Source organism: Ambystoma mexicanum, chromosome 8, assembly GCF_040938575.1.
Source record: "Ambystoma mexicanum isolate Mex_15411 chromosome 8, UKY_AmexF1_1, whole genome shotgun sequence".
Taxonomy (NCBI): domain Eukaryota; kingdom Metazoa; phylum Chordata; class Amphibia; order Caudata; family Ambystomatidae; genus Ambystoma; species Ambystoma mexicanum.
In genome coordinates this window covers 412,900,850-412,922,026 of record NC_090929.1, presented here as the reverse complement: position 1 = coordinate 412,922,026, position 21,177 = coordinate 412,900,850, and the positions used below count along the sequence as shown (strand labels likewise).

The following is a 21,177-nucleotide window of genomic DNA, read 5'->3' as shown; positions in this document are numbered from 1 at the left end:
TAAACAGTATGTAAGGATGTCAAAGTAAACAGAAAGTGTTTAACACTACATTTGGAGCCGCTTCCAGCTCCCAGCTTCTTCAGCTCCCTTCGTCAAGTTCAAGAAAGTTCCACAAACAATTATCTTTCTTCCACTCAAGGTAATATATATAGTTCCACGCAATTCTCAGGGTTCCCTTCCCCAAGTTCCGGTATCAGGTAATATTTTTGCCAGCAAAAATATCGCCGTACATATGGTCGTCGGGAACGGCCATAGGCGATATTTTTGGTGGCGAAAATTTTAGGTGCGGGGGTGTCCCTCGCACATAAAAAAAAATGATGCAGGGTTTGCGGGTGTGTCCCCCGCAGGGTCCATGTGTGATTTTCGGCGCAAAAATATGGCGATATTTTTGCATTGCGATATTTTTGCGGCGAAAATATCACATGGAACCCAAGTTCCAAGCAATATAGTTAATTTGCCCCAGGACAACTGGTGGAATGTCTCACATCTCCCCAGGACTTCAGCTCTGCCAATTCTAGTTGTTTCAGTCTTTTTGTTTAGGTTAACACAACTTATGGTCATCTTGACCATGTCCTTGGATTGCCTCATCCATTCACTGGCAGTGCCCCTTTCAGTGATGTATTTTTGGTGCTTGTAGTTCAGGGCTCACTGGTCTAGGCACAGTTGTGGACAACACAGTCCACCCATCACAGGTCGCACAACCAGGATCCCTCTCCTCATGGCTTCTTGGCTTTAGGTAGAATAGTTAAACTTCTTTGGCTTTTTCTTGGTATTACCCTGCCAGAGTAGGTCACACACCTCTTGCCAGTCTTTGCCCTCGCTGCACTGCAATTGTTCACAACATTCACTTTGTGGTGGTCTTACTTCTGTCCCACCTGTTATGGCACCCTAATACGGATGTAATGTCTTAGATATTGTTATTTGGGAACTTTCGCCTTTGGTAGTCTCAGTTTTACTTGCTTTGCCCATAAGGCTTGCTTTAGTTTTAAAATCCACCAGCTAAATTACTTGATTTCGCTCTGCTTGGTATCCATCAGATGGGCAATGTGCTCAATGGTTAAGCTTCCTTCAGTTCGTTGAATAAATGTTCAATATGCTCATTTTCACATTCCCATTTGGATCAGTATTCAATATGCACACAAAAGTCCCAATTGTGTGCATATTCACACTCACTTGTCTGCAGTGCTGTTCCCCGGCGGCTCCTGCTCTCTCCTCCAGCTTTGCAGGTCAGCTGCCATGCTGGTATGAGTTCTGCTCACGTTCAGGGCTCGTCTCTGCCATGCAGAGTGCTCCACGGGCCTTCAACTGGAAGAGCACAGCGTCCCGCTCCCTACGAGGCATTCACAGCTCCTACTGAACGTCCCTCGTCGCAGGGACTAGTGCTCCTGCACACTGGACCTTGGGCCAGTGCCCGGCTATCCCACGGGTCCCAACACAGCTTCTTCCTCCATACACTGGTCTCCTGTTGGTCTCCTCTCAACTTCTGTAATCTTTTTTATACCTGTACCCTTCAAACGGTGTATCCCTTCAATTGGATTTGCCTGACCACAATTAAGAGGACATGCCTGACCCTTCATTACACTCCACAGCCATCTTCCTCGTCCCAGTAGCAAAGTGGTTCCATGGTCTAGTGTGCATTACTCCTCTTCCTGGTCTCAGTACTGTCACGTGTCACATGCGGGGAAATTATGGGAGTTGGCTTATAATAGCCCATACAGGTCAGGGAGGGTTAGGTTGGTAGTCAATGGGACAAGAGGGCGGGGGGGGGGAAACCATGTCTCGCCTGAGGGCACCCCACTCACAATCCTCAAGGACCCTCCACCCAGGTGATCCTCCCTTGTTGCTCCACCACCTCCTCCCCGCCCCCCAGGGTCAGGATCCAATAGCGATGGCATTTCACTAGCCACCAGCGGAGAAGATCGCAGGGGAGTAGGAGTGAGAATACCCTCAGGTTTCTCACATACCCTTCGCCAATACGGGTTGGACCGAGGTTTTTCACAAAGAAGCTGGGAGAGGAACCTCACTCTCGATTTTTCTGGTGCTCGACTTTGAAGCAATATGTCTGAAGGTCCAAAAACCACTGCATTACCCAAGGGTGGCACTTTTTCCTCCAACAAATTCAAATTAGAGGAGAGTGGTCCGTTACTAAGCGAAATTTGTGACCCAAGAGTTCATATCTTAGATGGATCACTGCCCATTTCATTGCCAATGCTTCCAAGTCAATGACTGAATAATTGTTCTCTCTGGGAAAGCGCTTTCTGCTGATATATAGAATTGGGTGTTCAAAACCAGCATAGTTTTGAGACAGAACAGCCCCCAGTCCCATAAAGGAAGCATCCTTCAGTAGGATGACTCCTTTGGAGAGATCTGCCACGCCCAGCACGGGGCTTTGGCATAGGGCTTGTTTCAAGGTCGTATAAAAGACTTCATCTTTTTCCCCACATGATCTTTTGGGGCTCTGCATTTTTCAATTCGTCTGTCAGTCTGACTGTTTTACTAGAAACATTTTGAATAAATCTGCAGTAGTATCCAATGAGTCACAAATAAATCTCAGATCTTAGTTTTGGAGGGGGTGTATCATGGACGGCCCTCACCGTCTCTTGTTGGGGTTTGACAGTGCAATTACCTACCAAAACACAAATATTTTACCAGAGATTGAGCCTGCATGCACTTTCTGGGATTCTGAGTACAGTTGTAAAGGTTTATCCATAGGTCTCTAGAATGTTGGTTGCAGGAGCTCTATGTAGCCCAAAAGGCAGGACTTTAAAATGAAACACCACCCTGGGAGTAGCAAAGGTAGTTCTCTTTATCAGGCCCATGCAAAGGCACCTGCCAAGAGCCTTTTGTGAGATTGAGTGTCGAAAGGTAGACAGCATTACCCAGCCTATCAGATTGTCGATATGGGGCATTGGGTAAGGGCCAGAGGCAGAAGGATAAATTACTTAGCATAATGATCTTTCTACGAACTCTTCTTTCGCAGATTCCTCATCTCGATAGATATCCATCATCCAGCTCAGAAATGCCCCATGCTCCAGTTCCTCCCCTGGCCCCCACGCATGAACGCTGCAGAAAGAAAAACTACAGGAGGAGGCTAATCAGCCGGTTAAAAAAAAAAACGAAAAAAAAAAACACAAGGACACATCCCAACACAACAATGACTGAAAAAAAATAAGACAGAAGCAGTCATCTAAGAGCCATCACTCGATCTCTTCTGGTTTAGACAGAAGCGACAAGCCACAGAACTGGATGGGAGGGTCGATGAGGAATCTGCGGGAGAAGAATCCATAGAAAGATCATTACGGTGCGTCATTTCTCCTTCAATGGACTGCCTTTCTCCTCGCAGATTCCTCATCTTGAGACTCCCCAAGCAGTTAGAATAACGGAGGAGGGCAGAACGTTTTGAACAAGTAGATTCTGTAGAACCACCCTACCAAACCGTGCATCAGCTCCCCGTGCAACAACCAAGGCATAGTGCTTGGTGAAAGTATGCAAGCATGACCAAGTGGCTGCCTGACATATGTCCCCAACAGGACCCCCTCTGGAGGGCTGCAGAGGCCGAAACCCCTCTGGTTGAGTGAGCCCTGATGCCCGCTGGAAGCTCTCTGTCTGCCGATGGCAACACTTGGATATGCACAAAATAATCCAACGTGACAGGGTTGGTTTGGTTATGGCAAGACCTTTGAGACAAAGAATGGGCCACAAACAACCGGTCTGACTTCCGAAGCTCAGATGTGCGAGCAACAGACCCTTAATGCTCTCTTAGGGTCAAGGCAGTGGAACCGCTCTTCCTCTTTTGAGGAATGTGGAGGAGGGTAAAAGACAGGCAAATAGATAGACTGGGACAGGTGAAACTCTGAAACCACCTTAGGAAGGAACCCGGCCCGACAGACTTTCTCGCGAAAGAACCTTAGAAAAGGAGGCTTGCAGCACAAAGCTTGCAGCTCACTAACCCTCCTGGCAGATGTGATTCCAACCAAGAAGGCTGACTTAAGGGATAACAGTGGTAAAGAACACGAGCGCATAGGCTCAAACTGAGCCGCCATCAAGAAGGTCAAAATCAGATTAAGATCCCAAACGATTAAAAGGGGTTGGCGGAAACATATTGAGAACGCCCTTCAGAAATTGGGCCATGATCGCAATAGTAAAGAAGGAACCTTGGTCTGGGCACCTCTTGAACACATACAGTGCCATCAAACACCCTTTGACTATCACTGTGGTGGTGGGAAAAGAGAAGGGGGTCAACCTTGTGTTCCCTGCAACATGCCTCAAATCTTTTCCACTTGCACGCGTACAGAGATCTTGTAGAAGCCAGCAACACCTCAAGTACCTCCTCCGAGAGGTCCCAGTCATCATACCTCATCCTCTCAAGAGCCACGCATGTAGGTTTAGCGAATCCAGCGTTGGGTGGAGCATGCGACCCTCAGACTGGGTCAGGAGATCTGGACGCCAAGGCAACCGGTGAGGCGGACAGATGGTCAGATCCAAGAGATCAGAGTACCACGTCCTCTTCGCCCAACACGGGGCGATCAAGATCATGGTTGCTCAAAATCTCTTGAACCTGCTGAGAACACAAGGGATGACCAGAATCGAGGGGGGAGAGGGGGTGTTGTGGAGAAGGAAGGTCCAATCCACCAGAAACTGCATCCTCAGTGCACCGTTAGCTGGCAATTCCCGCAAGCAAAACTGTTTGCACTTCTTGTTGGACTCCGTGGCGAACAGATCCACTGCTGGGGAACACCAGAGAGCGAAGACCTCTAGGACTTCTTGGCACACTTCCCACTCGTGCGAGACAGTGCTCTGCCTGCTCAGAGCTTCCACCAAGGTGTTCTCTGTCCCCGCCAGATGAACTGCTGAGACCGGGATTTGGTTCTCCTGTAACCAGGACCATAGCTGTATCGCCTCTCTGCAGAGGGGGCGGGAGTGCACACCACCTTGCTTGTTGAGGTAGTGTATGGCCACTGTTGTTCATCAGGACAAGGACATGCTTCCCTCAGAGACGGGGCAAAACCCCTCAAGGCTAACCTGATGGCCCACAACCGAGCCTGATGATGTGCCACCTGGCTTCTGATGGAGCCCAGAAGCCACTCACCTGCAAGTCCTCACAGTGGGTGCCCCAACCCTTCAGAGACGCATCCGTGAGCACTCAGGCCTGAGGCCAGAAGGGTTCCCCTGCCATGAGATTACTGCGCGTGTTCGACCAGTGGAGTTTGCAGACTACCTGGCTCGACAGGGGAACCGTGAGTGCTCCCAGATACTGAGACCACTGGTCCCGCCGGAGCCACTGATGGGATCTCATGCGCTGCCACTGATGGGATCTCATGCGCAGCCTGGCCTCTGCCACTAGAAAAATACAGGAGGCCATGAGACCCAAAAGGCAGAGGAAAGAAGCCACTGGTAGGGTGGCGTAGTTCTGAAACGAATGCACCATCTGGGCCATATTGCAGACTCTCTCTTTGGGAGGAAAAGCCGTACCTACCAGAGTGTCTAAGACTGCACTGATGAGATCAATTACAGACTAGACAAAACTTGCCCTGCCGACTTCCCCCGGATCAGCCAGTCGTCCAGGCATGGGAATATATGGACCCCGGATCTCCTGAGGTGAGCCGCGACTACCGCCATGCGCTTGGTGAAGACCCTTGGAGCAGAGGTCAACCTAAAGGGCAGCACCTTGAGCTGATGGTGCTTGTCCCCTATGAGGAAGCTTAGGAACTTCCTGTGCTTTTGGTGTATTGGCACATTGAAATAAGTGTCCTGCAGGTCTATGGACAGCAGCCAGTCCTGACATTCGACAGCGTGGAGAATTTCTCTCAACGTCACCATCCTGAATGTATCTTTTCTCAGGAACTTGTTTAGAGCCCCGAGGTCCAGAACGGGACAGAGACCTCCTCCCTTCTTGGGTGCCAGGAAATCCCAGCCTATTCCGCTCTGTTCGGGAGGTACCTCTTCCACTGAACCCTTCGACAACAGGGCCCTCAGTTCTTTCTTGAGCCCCTGTTCGATTGGGGGCGGTGTGGGTCTGTCCTTTGGTCTTTTTTAGAAAGGGTAAACAATAACCCCACTGAATCAACTGCATGGTCAAGGCGTCTGAGGTCATCTCCTGCTACTGGGGCCAATGCCCTGCCAACTGTCCACCAACTGGTGAATCGTGGGAGGGGAAATCAAAGTGGCTTAGAGGATCTCTGCCCCCGCCTGGCTTGCAGGAGCTACGGCTTCCTGCCATAGGATATGAAACGCCTATAGTCACTGCGTCTGGAGGAAAAGCTGAAGGCAAGTTTGGTCGGGTGCGCCGCTAGGCAGAGTGATTTAGCAGCCAACTTGATTCTTTAAACTGGCTAGTGAGACTGGACCTCAAGGACGCATATCTCACCTTACCAGTCGCGTTAGAGCACCATCCCTTTTACAATTTCTTTGGAAGGGGCATGTTTGGCAATAAAAATGTCTGCCTTTCGGGCAGTCTTCAGCTCCCGGGTCCTTTACCAAGCTCATGAGGCCGGTCGCTTTGGCGATCCGAGAGAAGTGCGAGAAAGATAGTGTATCTGGATGAGATTCTCTTCCTAGAGCAGGACAAAGCTCACCTACAAGAGCAAAAACAGTGGTCGAGCAGTCTCCTCTCATCGCTAGGTGTCTTGATAAATCAAGAGAAAAAAAGATCTCATCCCTAGCAGGTGTATGGAGTTCCGAGGGTTTGTCATCGACACGGCCAAGTTGATGCTAGAACTCCCTGGCTCCATACTCTGAGCCATCAAGAAAGCATTGAGGGGGACGCTACAGAAGCAGGTTATATCGCTTTGGAATCTAGCCAGATTAGTGGGCCCGTTAGGATCTTCGATTCAAGCAATCTTGCCAGGCCCTTTACATTACAGGGCTCTTCAGAGACTGGTGATTAGACACCTGCAAAGGGGGGTTAGGGGGTTGCGTTATCACCAACTCATTCCCTTAGACAGAGAGGCCATAGCAGAGCTGAGGTGGTGGCTCCATAACATGGAGGCATGGAACAGCTGTGCTATTTTCAGCGATGCTCCAGACCTCATAGCAGGTCAGGTTGGGACGCAAGGTGCAGGCAACCAAGCAGGAGATGGTTGCAAGAAGAATTAACTGTGTACAATTGCCTAGAGTTACTTGCAGTAAGAGCACGCGAAGGACAGAGTGAAATGTTGCATACTTCTTTGGATGGACAACCTATCAGGAGTCTGCTACATCTCGGGGGGGGGGGGGGGGGAGGGTGCAGTGAGGAGGGAGCAGATCCAGGATATTAGCGGACTCATCAAAATATTTCTGGCACTATTGCCTGAGCAACCAGGTCTCTATCACAGTGGAGTACTTGCCAGGTGTGCAGAACGTAGTAGCAGATTGGAACTTGTGCTACCTGAGGGATTCCAGCAACTGGAGACTTCACAGGGGGAAGTTCTGGAGGATCCAGGAACTATGGGGTCGTCTACATACAGACTCTTCGCATCACGTCCAAAAGCACCATTACCCAGATACTTCAGCTGGACACTTGACCCCCAGATGCGCTGGGTACATACGCATTTCTCCAGGATTGACGCGGTACAACGCACTATGCCCCCCATTTATCATGCTGGCCAGGACCTTAGCGAAGGTTTGCAGGGAGAAAGGGGAGGGACTGGTGATGGTGCACGAACGGATGTCGCAAGCGTGGTTTCCAGTACTGATGGAACTTTCCTCTGATTTCCCCCAAGAAGGATACCATGGCGGGAGGACCTGCTCTCCGATCCGGAGGGGTGGCCTCATCCTCAGATTCAAACTCTGAGCTTCTGATTGCTGGGATGCAGAATTTCAGGTGACTGGAATATGCCGGGAATTTTGGAACAGGCTGCTCTTGATCGGAGAGTCCTGGGCTCCTTTTCCACTCAGGAGCTATGGCGCTGCATGGCAACAATGGGAAGCCTGGTGCAAGCAGCAGTGTTCATCCCGTTTCAGGCCCTTTAGTGCAGGTGCTACATTTCTTAGCGTCCCTTTCACAAGGAGAGCAGGCATTTCAAACTATAGGGGTATATAGATCCGCCATCTCTGCTGCCCACAGTCCAGTGGGCGGAGCCCCAGTAGGAGGGGGGGGGGGGCATCCGGTCGTAGTCTGGCTTCTTAACGGTGCTATTATGGTGAAGCCACCAACCCCTAAATATACTACACTGTGGGATGTCAACAAGGTGTTGGACTGGTTCATGCGATGGCCAAACAACAAACTTGTCGAGCAAGCAACAGTCAAGGAAACTAGCCATGTTGCGACGCTTGGTTTCCTGCAGGAGAATTTCCGATGTGAAAACACTGGAAATCAAAAGGAAGATCTTCGACCCGCACAGTGTGGCGTTTAGCAACGCCAGGCAGACTAAAAGAAATGTTGACATTATTTCTTATACTTACTTTCTGAGCAATGCGAAGGTGGGTGTGGCACAGTGCATCAAAGTCTACAAGAGGCTATCAGCATGAGGAAGGCCGCTAGGCATACCTCAGCTGCTCATTGCACGTAGGAAACCCTTTCAGGCTGTGGCGGTAACTACCATCGCCAGATGGGTAAGAGATATTGACGTCGGGAAAGATAGACACCTCAGTCTTTGAGGTGCATTCTGGCAGAGGAGCCATGGCATCTAGAGCATAGGTGTCTCCTTGCAGGACATTCTCAAGTCGGCCGAGTGACTCCATATTCCAGACTTTATTTTAAGCCAGTGTCAGGGTTGGTAGACAGTAGTTCGAAGCTTTGAGCAAGCATAATGCGAACCATGCTTCTATGAGTGGCGAGGTTCTGGTTGCTTGTTTCAGGCCTTTTTTGTTACAGCTGTGTGGATGGTTTGGTTTCAGGTTGCCATTGGACTTAAATCATCAAAAAGAAGAGGAAGGGACTCAGGCAGGATACGACATGGGAAAGCCTGGAGGACCCGGATTGGTTGGAACTGAAGAAACTACTGTAGCAGGAAAAGACTCATACGAAATGGTGTTTTTTCTTGCAATTGTTTCTGGTTTAGTGTAAAGAAAAAATAAAACATTTTATTGGAAAAGGGTTTAAAAGTTTGTTTGTAAAATGTTTAGAAATTTGAAGGATGCTGGATAGTAGCATTAACGAAGTATAATCATAAAGCTTGCCTCAATATCTTTAATAGAACCAAGACTCCCTGCGCTATACACCTGGGTAATCTTCATTCCACTTGTTCAAAATAAATACATTTCTCGCAACTCGTGTTTGTCTTATTAAAATTAGAAACATTTTATTTCCTCTGTCTTTTTGCTCCACCCGTCGTACAGCCTTAGTACTGGTGCATTTGGCAGCAGTGAATGTATGCCCATTCAGAAGTACAATCTACTGCTACAATGGTCCTATATTGGTTTAAATGATCACAAAGGTGCCTCAATCACACACAGGGTCTGTCTCTCTCTCTCTCTGTCCCTCTGAGTGCACGTGTGTGTCTGTGCGCATGTGCACATGTCTTTGCGTGTGTGTGTGTCTGCGTGAATGTGTGTGCGTGTGTGCGCGCGTGAATGTGTGGGTCTGTCCTTATGAAGGCCGTACAAATAGTGGCACAATAGAATGCTCTTGAATGGACAAACTGTCAACTACAGAATGCGTCCCTGTGCTTTAGGGACTAGTTATCATATGATATTTCAAACTGACGAGGTTAAGGATTGTGGAAATAATGCACCATGTGTGGATTCGGAGGGCTGTCTTCTTGGGATTTTGTGGCGAGCCCCAAGCAATCGCATGGGGCTTCAAAGACAAATTTTAAATGTAAGATGGAATAAAATGGTTAAAATTTTGACTTGATAAATGTTGAGGGCATCCTCCTTTTTGATAACTTGACAATTTGAGTAACTGTTTTGAGGAATTCCTTTCGAGTACGTTTGAAATTATGTTCTTAATAAGTCCTATTCTAAATAAGTCAAATGAAGCTGGTCGGAATTAGCCTTTCAAATAATATAATTAAGGAGTCTTGATAAAGACGTGCCGTCAGTACTTGGCGTTTATAGCAGAAATCCTTTTACTTCATTACAGACCACATACCAGAGCAGTTTTCTTAGTTTGCATTACTTCTCTCTGTATAACCTGATAGTATGGAGAAGCCTGGTTTGTTATCATTACAGAATCATTACCTATTATTATGGAATCATTACCCATTATTACAGAATCATTAACCATTTAGGGATCCAGTTATCCATCATGCATTCTGATTTGTACTGATTAGTAGTGACATGAAATAGTAACATTAGACTATCCACATTATTCTGCCACTTTGTATGCATTTGCAATTGAATATAGAATGAGGCCTGTTATATTTGAAGTGCCATTTAGAGACACATGTTATATTTGTAGAGACACATGTAGAGATATGTTATGTATTATGTATGCATGTAGAGAAACACGCATTGAGTGGGCAATGAGTCCACATTACGTAGCACTTGGTGTGAGTGAATGTGCTAAGCACTATAGAGAAAGCATGTAGCTGGCTCCTATGGCATTATGAAGCCATTCCATTGAGACACACAGAAGCGCCGCAGAGAGTTATGAGTTACAGTGTACAAGTATGCGTAGGCAGACAGATAACATGATCTTTGTCCGAGAGGGAGAAGGCAAGAGAGGCCTTATCAGCATGGCTGGTGCTTCGCAGACAGAGAAAGGTGGGGGCAGGCAGTGCCATGGAGAGGGAGAGCTGTGCAGGCAGAGACATGCAGAAGGAGGATAGAGGGATTTGAATGGAGAAATATGAGGAGATGTTGTTTTGTACTGCAGGCAGAAGATAGATTTGGTATAGATATGCAGAAAATGCCACGTTGACCAGAACACACAGTGGTTGAAAAAGTACAAGTACATGCATCACAGACATTTAGGCACTGCTCACATTTAGAATTGCTGACAGAGAGGCCCGTTAGCTTAGAGAACGAGTGTAACCATGCATATGTATATATCATTGCACAGTATAATGAGAGGTGAGGCTTTTGGGAGTTTCTAGTTGTTGGATGGAGTTTTGGATCAAGCTGCTCTCTGAGAGATTGAGCTGAGATCGAGGGAGCATTTGGGGAAGCATTCTGAGCAAAGCTGATGAGATCTGGCAGAGAGGCTTGGCCCTGACGGACTGGCTGGTTGCAGAGTTAGCGGGAGAGGAGAGACGGAGAAAAACACAGAGAAAGGGGAGTATTGCTGAATAACACATGTGCATGGGGAATTAGAACAGACTCTCACACAGAGCTTTGGCCCTACTTTATAGATTGGGTAATAAGACAGGGTTTGTCTTAGAGAGCGTGTGAAGTATGGTGTGGAATGGAGAGGAATGGTGTGCCTATTAGATCGCTTGCATTAAAAGCCTGTAAGGCGTATAGTCATTGCATTGCTGGTAGATTTGCACCAAAAGCATAAAAAAGGTGCAAATTCGAGATTTGCATTATAGTAGTGTTTGCATCATGCATTGCTATGTATGAATAAAAGTGTTTCTATTGTTGAATCGATTCATGTGTTTTCTTTGTGTCTTATGTTAATGTGTCAATGGAGTAAGATAGGAGTAGTCTAGGAGTAACAGTAACAGGCCGAGATACAACAGCGGGGGGGGGGGGGGGAAGCATAATGATCCACACCCGACTAGGAGATTGTCCAAGACTGATGCATGGTCACCCACTAAGGGATAGGCCAATGGTAGATTTGTATCACTGTCTCACAGGAAACTGCTCTGCCATGCCGCTCCATGTTTGCAGAAGTCCCAAGTTCCTGTATGGCTGTGGTTGCAGATTGTGCGCCTCAAGAGTCCTTTAAAAAAAATCATTGTCCAGGCACTGCTTTTTTCCAGCTTCTACTGCAAAGGTGTTTTACACCAGAGAGAACTTGCTGCAGGACGCCACAGATACCTACTAAACTATATAGTGCAGTAGTAACAGATTGGGAGCTAAAGAACTTGCCATCATTCTGCAAGGATGGCTATGGGTGAAACTAAAAATCCAAAACCTTTTAGTTGGGAGCACTTATTTGTGGGGAGCGGCTCCAGTATGCATGAGAGTTGAGGATTTGAGAGATGTACACCTTCATATTCTGTGTGAGCCTGAGGCCATACCAGCTAGCATAGGCTGATGGAGTGATCCTCCAGGACAAAGTGGATATCCATGTTAAATACAGGGCTATAGGAACATCGTTTAGTGAATAGGCCACCCCATTCCTTTTGTGCCAAAACCAAACAGGACATGGAGATTTTGTATAGATTACATTTCAGAATTTGATTCCTACCACAAGCCCCGAGAGCAATACAGGAATAACCCCATGCTGTTACTCCATCCAGAATGCAAAAAAAGAATGCAAAAAAAAAAAAAAAAAATCACATCTTTGCCCCTCCTCAAGGCATGTAGAAGTCCGAGGTAGTGCTCTTATGAATACTCAGGGCAGTGGTATTTTCCAGCACATAATGGATCACCTTTTGTCTCAGCATACAGACTAAACAAGAACATACATTGTTGATGAAATCATTCACATGATTACCTGGGAAGATCAGCTCATCTGAAAGTGGTATGTAGCACCCTTGAAGACCCATTTTACAACCAATCCAGCCAAGTGCACCTTCGCTATGACAAATTAATTCATTCTAGTGGAAAACAGTGATACAACGCCAAGTTACTAAAGTACAGGTCAAGGACAAAAGGGAAAGAAGAGAACCAGGTGGGAAGGAGGAAGCAGGAGAACAGCTATAAGGGATAGGAACAGGAAAGAAAAAAGGACCTCCCTCTTGGGTACGCTTAGATGCAGAGTCTGTGAAAGCACTCAAGACGCAGACAACCCAAACTTGATGAGTGCAGTTGCTCAGAAAAGGATAAGAGAACAAAAAGATTTTGGCATCACCAGCATTAAAAAATTTAAAAAAAATTACTCCAGACCAGAAAACTGAATAATGGAGGACAGAGGACTTGTGTAGAGACTAAACAGGAAAGGGCTGAAGACAGAGCATTATTACAGAGAAGAAAAAAAGCAAACCCCTCCAAGACACAGCCATTTGGGATCTAGGTTGAGAACTAGGATAGAACATTAGATTAAAGACACGAATGAACAAAGAAAACAATGATCCAACCAGTCAAAGGCCACAGATAAGTGCAAAATAATAATGAGTGAGGGCTACTAGTGTTTAGAGGAGGCAAGAAAGTTAGCGACATGAAAGGCCATTTTAGTAGAATGAAAGACAAAAACCTGATTGAGAGCGGGAACGAATTTGAGTCAAAATAAGCAAGTTAAAATGAACCACACAGTCCAGTAATTTTTATAGAAAGTAAAAGAGTTGGGATGAAAATTGGCATGCAAAGAGTAGTAAGGAGATTTTCTTTGTCGCATATAGAAGGATGGGGAAGGTACAACGAAAAAAAGAAAAAAAAAAAAAGGAGGAAATGTATAGTCATGCCAAATACAGAGGACGACAAGGATAACATATGGATTTAAGAACTTGAATTGAGTTCAATTTTGTTCTGTAAAAATCAAGGACTTTGTTATTTAAATTTGAATGCATATCTACAACGTCCGGGTGTATGGGTTCTACAAATGTTATGTGACTACACATTTGTGTAGAGGCATTAGAAAGAGGTATGAGAATGAGTTAAAGGCTTAATTGATCAGAAGGTACAATGCAAGATGCACAATGTATATTGGCTTTAGTTAGTAACGGGAAAAGTAAACATGACAAACTGCACTCGTATTGGCAAAAAGAATACACTTTCCTTGGTTTGAGTTTGTATGATGTAAAGACTGGAGGGCGGGGGCTTGGGGGAGGGGTGTTCTGGACTCCTGCCCCCTATATGGCAGAGTAGAAGCACAGAGCACCCCACCCAAGATTCTCTATATTGTAACAAAGGTTGAGAAATCAAGGTTAAGCTCTCAGATGCTGGCTGGTTCTTGAGTACAGTGTAGTCCCCAACTATATATATATATATATATATATATATATATATACATATATATATATACATACACACACACACACACACACAATCAATAACACTTTGTACTCTGACAATTCTAATATGGTACAATGTCTATGTGGTATCACAGCTAACTCGTGACTCCTTTAAAATGCACCAACTGCTGACAGTTTCAATGGCATACAAATCAAATAGTAAAGTGAATCGACAAGTTGGGTTAAACAAATGGCCAGATATTTGGTCTCTACCAAAGACAATTCTGTGTGAGCACTCTCCCACCTGGGCAACCTGTAAATAAAGTGTATTAATAAGCCCAGTCCATACAAGTTTAAAATAGTATTGTTTACTGCTAAACATGTTCTACTACCCTAATGTACCAGAGCTCCTTGAGTGGTCTCCCTTTAAAGCAGGAGCCACGGATCGTCGAGATTCCTACCAAGGAAGGGGAACAATGTCGTTGAGACAGCAGCTTCGACCTTCGCATTGCTCGTCGACGATCGGTTGTGGACGTCCTGTGATGAGGCATGCGGCACACCTCAACGACAAGAGTGCGTTGTCGCAAAGCAGATTGATGAAGAACGTAGGCCCAGCAAGGGCGTTGGGTCGTCAACGTTTTGCGTCGGTGATCGGGACTCTACCAGGGCTGGCTTTCGAATCTTCATCGGCATCTTAATGGACTTCGGGTGGCGGGAAACCCCACCAGCGGATTCTCCTCAGTGACCAACTTTCTCCAGCAGGACGACGAGGATGGCAAGGGAGCCCTTGATTTCAAAGTGTCTTATGCAATGGAGCGTTGCGGCTCCGGTCGACGAGGTTACAGCGGTCCTGCGAACCTAGGTCAACAGTGATGGTCGTCGACATCCGACCTGGCGCTGATTCTCAGCGGAACACGTCTCCAGTCAACAGCTGTTAGGGACCAACTACTAGGGTGCCTTGATGAAGATGAGCTGGTGCATGATATTCCTTTGTAGCTTGGGGAGAGGTCTCATAGCCAGGGCCTCTCTTGGATGAGTTCTTGGAGATGACAGCTTTCGGATTGTGTTGAAGGAAAGCTGCAGCAAACCCTTCTTCCAGCTGGGCTTCAAGGTGAAGCATCAATTTTCGACTTCAGCTTCTGAACAATATAGACTGTTCTGGCTCTCATCCACTCTGCTGAGCTAGGCTCAGGACGCCAATTATTCAAAAGGGCATTCAGCAGGTAGTCAGCCAAGCAGGCTCACGATGCATTCAGGCCATTCTTCTCTGTCCACTCGCAACAAGGAATGTGGATTGGGCTAAGCACCCAGCCTTTCAGCACACCACACTGCATTCATGCCAGTTTCGGGCAGTGTTGTATTATTCATTGTGCCACACACCAGAAACCAGACACCCATAACATGAAATGTGTATTGGTCACACACTCCATTCACCAAGGTCCCACCCCAAGGGTGTACCCACAACATACAGTCATTGGGAAGGCTTCAGCCAGTATGGCCTGGACTTCCTCCACAATGCCATATATGGAACTTCTACCCAACAGCCAGTCAGGGGAAGGGACAGAGTCAGCGCTTCACAGGACTTGGGAAAACAAGGTAACCCCCAATAGAGAGCAAGAGGCCACAGGGGCCATCTTGTCTCCTATCGGGAATTGACTGATTCCAACAGCAGGGCCTGGGTATCCCAAAATGGAGGATACTCAGAGCACCTGTGAAATTCAGCATGGAGCTACCACCTGCCCATACCCTGCTCTGTGGGTCACACAGGTGCCCAAAAACATACACTAGGGGTACAGGTTGTAGAAATGGGTGCCATAAGGGTATCCTAAGGGTCTGGTCACCACAACCAAACCAAGAAAGAGCTGCACTGCCATGAGTCCCACATGGACTCCTGTGCAGAAAACACAGAATACACATAAGAGTACAGGACAAGGAGGCCCTGTCCCTCCAATGCATTTCCAGCATCACAATGGAGCCCACATATTGTGTGCAATGGCAGCCAGATTCACAAGAATGTGCAGTTCTAGAGTTAGTAAATAGGATACTACAATTGTATCCCAGGGCTAATTTTTTTATGCAATAAAAAAAAACTTTAAATAAAAAACAACAAAAATACATGGTAGGGCACTAGAATGGTTTCAATGAAAGAAATGTTTGTGTATAGGGTACAAGTAAAATGGGAGGGAGCGTCCATGTTCTGCACATTTACTGAGCTGGTGTTGTGCTGGGAGGGAAAAGGGGATGGAGGGAGGGGTACATTTGTTTTAGTTCTTACCTTGATGACCTGGATCTTCTCCATGTTGCGTGTGGCAGCCTCACGTGTGTGGACGAGCAAAGTGAAAGTGCAACCTGGATATAAAAGAAAAACTATGAAGTCTTTAAACTACTGTAAGGATATGGCCGTGTTCATGGTGTCTCAGTTCAGAGTAAAATAGCATGTGCAACATCCATTTTTATCAATGGCATAGCTCTTCATAAATAATCGGATGCATTCCAATTTCTTACCCAATATTCCTTTTAAAAGCATTTTGCTCAATGTCTGGAGTGGGTCACAAGCACAACAGGGAGGCAGTGGATGACCTACAGAACTGTGGCAATGAGATTTTGAAGTACTTCCTCAACAAAAATATGTTCACAATCAGAAACAATCACACCTTTCCACACGCTCATCCACAATCGCAAGTTAATAACGCAATACGATAAACTTAAAACAGCAACTAGACAAAGCATGTGCCCAGGAGTACCCCACTCCCCCGTCCCCCACATTAACTACTGAATTCATACCCGTCCTGTCCCCGTGGATTCGATCCTCACTAAAAATCATTTTGAGAACTGAACACTTCCCTGCAGTTTCAAAAGGAATGCGCCCAAGCCCTAGATCATCTCATTACAGTCTTCAGCTAAAGCTTGCTGTTATGTGCGATTCAGTGCGACTCCCCTGAAACGTTTACCTTTTTGGGTTCACCTTCCTCTTGCCTCACCCTATACCCCCTCCCCTATGCACATGTCCGCAAGACTCACACATCAGAGCGACCCAAATGTACACTCAATAGATGTTACCCCTACTCCGGTCCTTGTGTAATTCACGGTCTGGTGGCAGCTCTTTATTTTGTAGAATGTAGGCTGCTGTAACGATTTTGTGATAAGGGAACAGAAGGCGTTATCCCGGCAGGACTCCAAGTGAGCCTTTTCAACAATGCTGCCCAAACATGGAAATAAATGCGTGCCATGTAAGATCAAGTCCTTCCTCAGATTACTGGGTTTAGCGCCAAGGATATACATGATCTGGCTTTGTGATTCACTGGAAAATCCACATACAAGTGTATGGGTAGGAAAGTTTGAAGAATGTGGCGATAAACGCTCAAATCATTGTCCACGAAATTTATGAATTGCACAGTGTGCTCAATGGAATGCATTCTGCCCAAAAGAACTGTAAAAATACTAAATGCACCATACCTTTACAAAAAAAGTACACAACAGACTTCATACTGCAAAATGTACCAGCGTATAAGAAAACGGTCTCAAACAGTCAATATCTAAACAGTTTGACATCCTCGACCGTGATATACTGGGTTGCCTGGGGAGAGTTGAGAAAGAAGGCGTAGTGGAGAGTGAATCTTTGAGCCATTACAGGCTCTGTGGTAGTGACTCCGTAGTTAAAGTAGAAGTTGGCTTTCCTACTGGAAGAGCAGTTTCTGGGCACCTTATAATTTTGGCACAGTTCGATGAATCCACATAAAATATAGACCCAACAAATTTGTTTTGCAAAATCCACATAGACTTGGGTGGTGGCGGGTAATGTGTTACAGCCCGAACTCCTGGACCAATTTGCACCAAACCTGCAAGAGGACAGCAACCTGGTCCTGAAAGCATGCTTTCGCAAATTGTGTTCACCTGTTTAGTAGATATTAAAAGAAGAAAAATGGCCAACAAGTAGGAAGAAGGAAAAAAACTAAGTTTAGTAATATCTCGGTTTGGTCCGCAGATTCCCTTCCTGAATCTGGGTTCGCTGACGCTACTGGTCCAATCACAAAGCCGCGTTAACGCAAACCTTAGGTGCTGATCGCTCAATTGAGACACAGAAGGTGCACAATTTGTGAATTGCAGCCCTAGTCTCCGAATATCAGTGAGAAAATTAATGCAGGTCTATATGCATTGTGAAGGCATCAGGAAGTAGACCGACAACAGTGTACAGTATGGGCTATACACTTATTAAAAACCACAAAGAGGTTGCAGTAATGCCCCTTGCCCTATGCCAGGGTGGGATTTCCCCAAATAAAACTAATAGTGTCAGGAAGCCCAAAGTAAATGTCTGTTTGTGTCCAAAACCTATACTTGCCTTCACATCTTTTTGTCCAAACTGTGTAGGGGTGTCAGCATCAAGTGAAAGTGGACAAAACAAAAAACAGTTTAGAGCTTTCAGCACTAGGTCAGAAAAGGGCTCTCCCTTCTCCAGGATTCCAAATATTTCACTTTTCATAAAGGGGGTCCCCTTCCCCAAAGCTTTCAAGTCTCTCTTTTTTCGCAACACAATTCTTCAGGATTCTTTTCAGCATTCAGCCCTTTTGGATCTCATCAAAATCACAACGTTCAACTCTGTCAGTTCACCATAAGCAAGCTTCTCAAGATCAACCATAAACTTTTATATTAAATCAAGCAGCTTCTCTTTAGTGGGGTGTGCTCGGTCTAAGCACAGTTGTCAGACCACACTGTCCACCCATTACAGGTCACGCAACCGACACCTGATTGGCTTGTTTTGCACAGTTGCACCACCACTGCTTCAGCTCAAAAATGGTACTGGACATATATTCTCACTGTTCTTGTTCAACACTTGTTTTGCCTCCATTCACTGGTCAGATTATCAGGCTCTCAGTTGCCCCAGTTTCAACTTGCAGCTTGTACAGTTCTTTTCCTTAGGACTCTTGCCAATGCTTGCTTTTTCTCAACTTATAACTCACAGTTCTTTACATTCATCACAAATACTTGCTTTCTTCAGTTACTATGATTCACAGTTCCTTATTTTTTATTACCTTCTGGTTTAAAAATACAAACCTTTTAGCGTTTGATTGTCAAAGAAATTCGAAAATTGCAAATTCAAAAATGACATGATACAAATAGAAGAAGAAGACAAGCAAGATAACCGAGCCTGAGAGAAGCGGTTGTTAGTTCCAACATTGCATAATGTATCTCATCATATCACTGGGGGCAAAGCCCCGTTTTCTCAGCTCAGGGTTGCCCCGAATAGTAGAACAAAATGACCACTTCAAAGCACCTTTAAAGTTCTCAATCCATTCCTTTTACTTGTCAATCAGCGTAAACGCTTAAGAAAGCTAACAATGCCAAAGTTACAGACACTTGTTCGTCCAACATTAACTTTGACCACCAGTCTTTTGCCGTTAAGAGTTGGAAACAGATTGACGTATTTTCCTAGCCACTTTGTCTTTGTGTTTCTTAGCCCAGGGCATAACAGCGCCAGATGATACAAAGATTCCCTCTAACATTTGCACATTCTGCATTTTAAATTTGCTGCTCTTTTGCCTTTCGTATTTGGGCAAGTTCTTTAAAATCGGGAACAAATTTAGTCTGAAGCGCAAGAATAGATTGTATTTATGGAAATTTAGAAAGATAGGTGGACATTGATCCCCTAGGTCATATGTCCGGGAAATTATTGCCATATAACTTAGAGTTGCGCCTGTGCTCCAAAAGTACCAATCAAGTCATACAATTTCTTCTTCACCTTTCCTGGGTGGAACCACAGGCTTGATTTGGCCTCATTTAGGTCTGTCAATATTACTGTTGCAGACCCGGAAGTCGGCTTGCCTTGCGAGTCCTTGTTGCCAGACATTGTTTTTCATATGGCTGCAAAGCCTCCTTCCATGTTTTCCCCACCACATTTCCGAACACATGACAGGGTTTTCCTGAATGTACAGACGTGCAGTGAAATCAAGCCCAACTCGACCATTCTGATTTGAATGGGCACACAGTTGGGCAAAGATAAAACTCTTCACCAAAAGATGCCTTCTTATTTAGCCCAGATCTCAGCAGACAAATGTAAAGGAGGTTTCTGCCCCATACATCAAGATGGCCTCTCTTATGTCCTTGGGACAAGCCCAAGATTTCAACTTCGCCCAGAGGAGTTGTCGGTTGATGGTATCAAACGCCTGAGATAAATCGATCGAGGCTAGGTACAATTCCGACCCATTCTTCATTTTCGCTCTAGCCTTTAAGATGTTTAGCAAGAATAAGTTCAAGGTCGGTCCCCATGCCTTTAATGAACCCTGCTTGCCATTGGTCGTAACACTGGTTTTACTCCAGTTCGTGAGGGTATTCAAAATAAGAGAGCCAAAGATATTGCCCGTCACATCTAATAAGGCGATAGTCCTATTATTGCTTGGATTTAACCTATCGGCCTTTCTACAGATGGGGACTATTCTAGAGTGCTTCCAAGAGTCTGGAATACTTTTCTCCCTTTTGATTTCCGCAAACCAGGACCAAAACCAGTCTGCCCATTTCTCTGGTTCTTTCGTCAGCATATGGTTGGTAACAATGTCCGGGACGGGAGCCCTGGATTTACTTATTTACTTATCTCCTGGATCTGATCTAATATGTCACCCTTTTCAGACTGAAACATCCATGGCCCTTCCCTACTTGTTCAACTATTGTCAGGCAGTGTATACAAGGATGTAAAATGCTTGCTCCAAGACTCTGGAGCAATCGGGTTGTAGCTCAGGGACACCTAGGGCACGAGGAGAACGTTCATAATTGTCCAAACCTCTGCAGTTTTCTTGGTGGCAAATATGCTCATCATTTTTTCAGCGTTCTGCTGCAGCATCCAAAATGTATGGTTTAATACATTTTTAAAGCTTTGTTTCAGTCGCCTTACCTTTTCCAAAGACTTATGCCTGTTACTCTGAAAGTTAGGTCTTTTTTTTCCTCCTTGCCACCTTGACGTCAGAATTGTGGCTTATTCAGAGTTGTTCTGACTGTGTTGAAGGCTTTGAAAGAGGAGGTCACCGCAACAGGTCCATTTTCCCTTCGGACTGCGTCTCCCACGGGAGTGAACCCTCATCCCGTTTCTCCCAGGCATTACATCCAGATTGGAGGTTTCCCTTACAACTGGCCCTGTCAACCAATTAGAAATGGTTAGTTCCATTATGTTGTGCTCGCTAAGGTCGGTGACTTGGACGATTAGGCTGGTTAAGTGCTCCTGTAAATTGTCTGAAGCGAAGATGCAATACAAAACATTTTTCTCCCTCCCCTTTTCCATGTTGGATTATCAGGAGAATCCCCCCACAATAGGACAGTTTGCCAAATA

The 21,177-nt window shown here is 45.8% G+C and overlaps 1 protein-coding gene across 2 annotated transcripts in view; it reads right to left on the bottom strand.

Annotated features, from left to right (window-relative positions):
- MAD2L2 (mitotic arrest deficient 2 like 2) overlaps window positions 1–21,177 on the bottom strand; it is a 164,558-nt gene that overhangs the window by 44,140 nt on the left and 99,241 nt on the right. The window contains exons 9-10 of one of the 2 annotated variants that reach the window (XR_011268552.1): window positions 16,138–16,211; window positions 12,467–12,569 (exon numbers count right to left, since the gene is read on the bottom strand). Coding sequence is in view for 1 of the 2 variants with exons in the window: in XM_069609919.1 (XP_069466020.1) it covers window positions 16,138–16,211 (74 nt within the window). In the remaining variant the exon portion in view is untranslated. The remainder of the gene's footprint in view (window positions 1–12,466; window positions 12,570–16,137; window positions 16,212–21,177) is intronic. The other variant, XM_069609919.1, reaches the window with a different exon arrangement.